Source organism: Herpailurus yagouaroundi, unplaced genomic scaffold (genome assembly GCF_014898765.1).
Source record: "Herpailurus yagouaroundi ecotype Mexico unplaced genomic scaffold, PumYag 66503, whole genome shotgun sequence".
In the NCBI taxonomy this organism is placed as follows: domain Eukaryota; kingdom Metazoa; phylum Chordata; class Mammalia; order Carnivora; family Felidae; genus Herpailurus; species Herpailurus yagouaroundi.
The window spans coordinates 643-6,073 of NW_024419451.1; the positions used below are offsets into that span (position 1 = coordinate 643).

Genomic DNA, 5,431 nt, shown 5'->3' on the forward strand with positions numbered 1-5,431 from the left:
AAGTGTGGGAACCTGCCTGGACCTCCTGGACAGGGATGAGGCAGCCTTGTCAGAGCTTCCTTACCTGCTCAAGAGAAAAGACCGGGAATGAGGGTCCGTATGACCCCACTGTGGGGACACCTCAGTTCCGGCAAGGACAGCGAATGTATCAGAAATTCCTTCTCCAGGGAAGCGAGGTGGGACGCTCAACCAACTGAGCCACCCGGATGCCCCTGCTTTTTGTTTAATTCGCAGCCCCCAGGGACAGCGCTTAAGAGGGTAGAGAAACTTCAACACCGAGTTCCGTCGCTGTGACTCTACCGCTGGCTGGTGAATTTGTCCTGGGGACGGTGTGAGGGACGAGAAGGCGACTTTGACGGTCGCATCTTGTCCGAACATTCAGATGTCCGGCGTGGACTAACCACGTCAGAGGCCCACGGCCCACTCTGGGTGAGGTCCCCTGTCTACAGTCACCTGTGTTATCACCTGCCTGGGGTTACCCGTGAGGAACCAGTGTGAGGTCACCCGTGTGAGGTCACGCACAGGAGCCCTGGGGACCAGGATGCCAGCGGGCAGGGCGGAAGCTGCAGATTCTTGGCGGCCACGTCCAGGGTACGAACCGGAATCCAAGACCCAAACTTTGCGAGGACTTTCAGGAAAGAAGGGACACCGCCTAACTTCCGTTTGGAAAGGTGCCGACAGGTGAGGGGTCCACACCCGGCTGGGCCTGGGGACGCCTCCACGCCTTTGAGGAGAGCGCCAGACCATGCCGTAAAGGGCGCTGCGGGTTGTGGGACGGGGCCAGCGGCTGACGCCGGCCTCGGGAACGTGGACACGTGGACACCCGGGGACAGATCGCGGACGACAGATCACGCCTTGTGGCGGGACCCGTGGGCAGGAAGGCACTCTTGTGGGGTGTGGGGGCCGTGTACGGATATTCCCAACATTCATTCATTCATTCAGTGTGGAGACGGAGAAGGACCTCACACTTGGGGACAGAGGCAGAGCCTGTGGGCACAGGCAGCGGTCTGTGCAAAGGTCCTGGGGTCTGGGGTGCTCAGGACCAAATCCTATGTTGTGCATGGAGATTACTTGAAAAAAAATTTTTATAAACAAATTTCTTAAGTATATCTGTTTTGAGAGAGAGACAGAGAAAGAGAGACAGCAGGGGAGGGGCAGAGACAGACGGAGAGAGAGCCCCCAGCAGGCTCCATGCTGTCAGTGCAGAGCCTGATGCAGGGCTCGGACTCACAAACTATGAGATCCTGACCTGAGCCGAACGCAAGAGCCGAGGCTTAACCCGCTGAGCCACCCAGGTGCCTCCATAGAGGTTCCTTTTTTTTTTTTAAACTTTTTTTTTTTCAACGTTTATTTATTTTTGGGACAGAGAGAGACAGAGCATGAACAGGCGAGGGGCAGAGAGAGAGGGAGACACAGAATCGGAAACAGGCTCCAGGCTCCGAGCCATCAGCCCAGAGCCCGACGCGGGGCTCGAACTCACAGACCGCGAGATCGTGACCTGGCTGAAGTCGGACGCTGAAACGACTGCGCCACCCAGGCGCCCCTAGAGGTTCCTTTTTAAGACCAAAAATGAATCCGCGCGGTTTATGCCCCAGGGGCAAACGGGACAGCACGCGCTGTGTGGGTCGTTCACGGACGCGTGGGTTCTTACCGGCGTTTGGATGTCCAGCTCGTAATACAGCATGTGACTTGAAAGGTCGAATCGGATCTCGGGATGTTCCCACCGGATGATGTGGTGCGACCGGTTGTAGGTGATGGTGATGTTCCTGGGTGGATCGTACTTCTCTACGGCAGCGAAACACGACAAAGTGTTTCGTGTTTAGCCCATTTGTTGTCTTTTGTTTTAAGTTTATTTATTTTGAGACAGAGGCAGACAGCAAGTGTGGGGGGTGGGGGTGCAGAGATTGATGGAGACAGAATCCCAAGCAGGCTCTGCACTGTCAGCACAGAGCCTGACCCGGGGTTCGAACCCACGAGCCGTGAGATCATGACCTGAGCCAAAACCAAGAGTCGGACACTTAACTCACTGAGCCACCCAGGCGCCCTCGACCATTTCTTTTCTATGAAGGCCCCCCTGCAGGCAAGTAAGAATTAAAATTAAATTTGTATGCTTTTCTCCCGCTAATAGCGTGCTTGTCAGTTTAATTTGCAATCCTTGCTCACATAACCTAAGAGTGTAGAGGAGAAGTTTTTTTTTCTTGTTTTGTATTCCCACGCACAAGAAGGCTGTGATGTGCCTCTTGGAAGAAATACACGTATTAGAGAAGCATCCCCCTCACCCCCGGGGGCAGCCAGACACCGGTCACCTTGGACGGCGAGCCGAACGCAGGGCGAGGGAGGCCGCGACTTACCGATTTGAACGGCCTTAAATGGAGTGAAATCCAAAAACGGGATCGCCGTTTCCCTGCTGGTTCCGTTCACCAAGAAGAAGTAATTATCCGTCCTCTGGGGTTTGCCCAGTTGGTCGAAATGGCAGCCCACGCGGGTCCCCGTGGGGCCAAGGATGTAATGGACGCATTCCGCGTCGGCCTCATGCCTGTCACGTGCAAGGGGGGCGAGGGCAGGCCCGCCTGTGAATCCTCGTAAAACCAGAACGCGATGTGCATCCCAGGCGACCGGCCGGCACGCGGCAGGCACGGGCAGGGGCCCGCCCTTTGCAGAGCGAGGGGGTTACAGCCCCTTCCGTGAAGCATTCAGTGTCCAAATGGGGGATGTCCTCGTCCCTAGGACGGGAAGGGGGGCTGCATGCTGGGGCCAGGACGCGGCAAAGTTGCCCGGTTCTCCCCCCCCCCTCAGGGGCCTGGACGGTGGGCGCGCTCCTGGGTGACTTTGGGACCTTTCGGGGAGACGCCCCCCTGCGCCCTGGGGCCCTGAACCAAAGGCTGAGCACTTGACGTGAGGACCCCCACGCGGGTCCCGGGCGCAGCGAGGGCTCCCGGTCACCTGGACTCCCAGAACAGTCGATACTTGACGTCGGCCGGGGCGGCCGGGCCGGGCGCCCAGCTGCAGTTCATGAAGCGCACGTTGTAAATGAGGCAGGAGAAGTTCACGGCTCCGGAACCTTCCCTGCCTGGGGAGACACGGCCCGAAATCCGTCGGTGCCCCGCGGGCGGGCCGGGAACCACGCGTCCGCAGCTGACGGGGACCTCACCCGGGTTGGCGAAAGTCAGGACTTGGAGGAACACGTCCCCGTCGCAAGTGACGTTCACGGTCAGGTTGGCCCCCCTGTGCAGCACGGAGTTGGGGAAGGTGCACATGTAGGTGTGGTCCTCCGTCACCTGCAAAGGCCGCATTGCCTTGTCTGCAGGCGCCCCTGCCCCGGGGCTCCCGGCGGGAAGGGCCCAGGGCACCTGAACGCCGAGACCACTCCAGACGCCCCACCAGCGCCCAGATGACATCGAATCTACAGCACAGATGTCACGGGAACGACAGCCAGCCTGCATTTCTTTCCCCAAAGAATTACCATCAGCAGGGACAGAGCACACCCTGACCCACGACCTCCGGGAAACCCCGCCCTCGCCTATAAGAACCAGCTCAGAGGTCCCGCGAAATCAGGCACATGGGGACACCACCCTCTCTGCCATAATCCAAAGAGCTCACATCTGGCCCATAACGGCCAGGACCTGATTAACGCCAACGACGTCCCTACTTCTGTGCATACTTTCCTTCAAACACGTATCTTCCCCCAGTGTGCTGCCCTCGGCCGCCTCAAACCTCTTTTCCCGTCTCTTGTCACATCTGCACGATTCACTGGTGTGTGTGAAGAAAATAGTATACAAACTCCCAAGCCTAACCGCGGCATTGGGTCCGTTTTCTTCTTTCTATGTAGCCCCCCCCAACCTCATGGCACCAAGAATTTTAACACCATGTAAAACCTGCCTCGCTGAATCTGTCTTTTGTCAGTCTAATTTGCACAGCCCCATGGACTTCACTTAAGAGTGTAGAGGAAAAGTGTTTGTGCACATCGGCACCAATAGAAAGTGTTCCCACTTCTCAGCCTGACTTTGAGGCTCTGCAAAGGTAAGAGAGGGTGGCCGACACCCTGGCTAGAGCCTAGACGGCTGTGGCACGGGGGCCGTGGCAGGGGGCGGGGAGGGGGACAAGGTGTGCGAATACGCCTGAGGATCCAGCCAGGGCCTGCGCTCCGAAATCTGGCCTCCAGCATACGTTCTGGAAGGGGATTCTGCAAGCATCCGGGTGACGGTCACTGATCCCTACACTCCCTCCCTGTCACTTCCCAGGCCGGGTGGCGGGGGGGGGGGGGGACTCCCCTCATTTAAGGAAAAGCAAACAGGCCCAAAATCAGGAGTCTGCGAAATGCTAAGTCTACAGACGCCCTTTCCTGGCAAAACGTTCTGTTCCAGAAACCTGACAAAGACGAGTTGCCGACCCCGTCCCTGTCCCCCAGCCCCTGGGCCACTTTCCTGGTACACGATTTGTCTACTGGGGACATTGGGTGCAACTAGGATGAGGCACAATGTAGCCTTTTGTGTCCGGCGGCTGCCGTCACCCGGCAACATTTTTGCCAAGTTCATGCACATTGTGGCAGGTACCCCGCTGTGTTCTGCTTCATGGGCGAATGGCACTGTTCATTTCTCATCATCGTCTTTCCCCCGGGAGCGTGGCGTCTCTCCCGACGGCTCCTACGCGGACCGGGATGAAACGCGGAACTGGAAAAAGGGGCCAGGGCGGCGCGGGCCCGCGGGGAGGCCGACAGCAGCCAGCCCAAGGCGGCCTCATGTGCCAAACACAGAGCGCACTGAGGACACGAGATTAAAAAAAGCTCGAGAGGAAAACCAGACCACGTGCAGCGAGAAAAGTCAGCACGGGCCGCATCCTGTTTGTCAAACCCCGGATTCCAGGGGTGCAGGGCGGCTCAGCGGGTGGACTCTGCCCACGTGGCTGTGATCCGGTGGAGTGTGGCCAGGAGGGAAATCATTACACACACGCACATTTCCTCCTCAAGTTCAAAACCTAGGAAACGCGGACCACCGTTAGCTCCCGTGTGTGCTGAATCGGGTGCAGGAAGTTCTCCTCTCCCGAGGGGAGCGCTGGAGATCCCCAGGCTGCAAAGAACCCCAATACGCCCTCCCGTCCGGCTTGCAGGACGGGGGCTGCCAAGGAAGGTATAAAACACACCCAAGTTCAGGAATGCCCTCTGATCGCTGCCTGCTGGGCCTCACGGAAAACCCCAAATCCCAGGGAGAAATTGTGCAATTCTACGGCCGCGTTTTCTGAGTCTGCAGAAAAGCCCCCAGCTCCCAACTAAAAACAAAACCTGACTATTAAAAACAAAAAACAAAAAACGGAATGAGCTGTTTCCTACTAAAGCCTTGGGAGAGGACAGAACTGGCACATGAGGCAGTTTAAGATAAAGGTGGCCCCAGGAGGCGGCTCAGCGAGGGTCTCCTTCTGGAACATTCCCTTTCAA

The 5,431-nt window shown here is 57.7% G+C and overlaps 1 protein-coding gene across 1 annotated transcript; it reads right to left on the minus strand.

Annotated features, from left to right (window-relative positions):
* Positions 1 to 1,538: 1,538 nt before the first annotated feature.
* LOC121024630 (granulocyte-macrophage colony-stimulating factor receptor subunit alpha-like) lies at positions 1,539 to 4,585 on the minus strand. The gene is made up of 4 exons (XM_040466833.1): positions 3,152 to 4,585; positions 2,944 to 3,070; positions 2,352 to 2,536; positions 1,539 to 1,785 (listed from the first exon to the last, which is right to left on the minus strand). Exons 1-4 carry the CDS (start codon positions 3,441 to 3,443, stop codon positions 1,544 to 1,546), a joined length of 846 nt encoding a protein of 281 aa, XP_040322767.1. The 5' UTR covers positions 3,444 to 4,585; the 3' UTR covers positions 1,539 to 1,543.
* Positions 4,586 to 5,431: the final 846 nt, after the last annotated feature.

Coding starts and splice junctions, on each gene's coding strand:
- LOC121024630 (XM_040466833.1), bottom strand. CDS start 3,443: ATGCAGGCTGGCTGTCGTTCCCGTGACATCTGTGCTGTAGATTCGATG. Junction 2,537..2,943: donor CGACTGTTCTGGGAGTCCAG/GTGACCGGGAGC, acceptor TGCACGTGACAG/GCATGAGGCCGACGCGGAAT. Junction 1,786..2,351: donor ATTTAAGGCCGTTCAAATCG/GTAAGTCGCGGC, acceptor TCGCTGCCGTAG/AGAAGTACGATCCACCCAGG.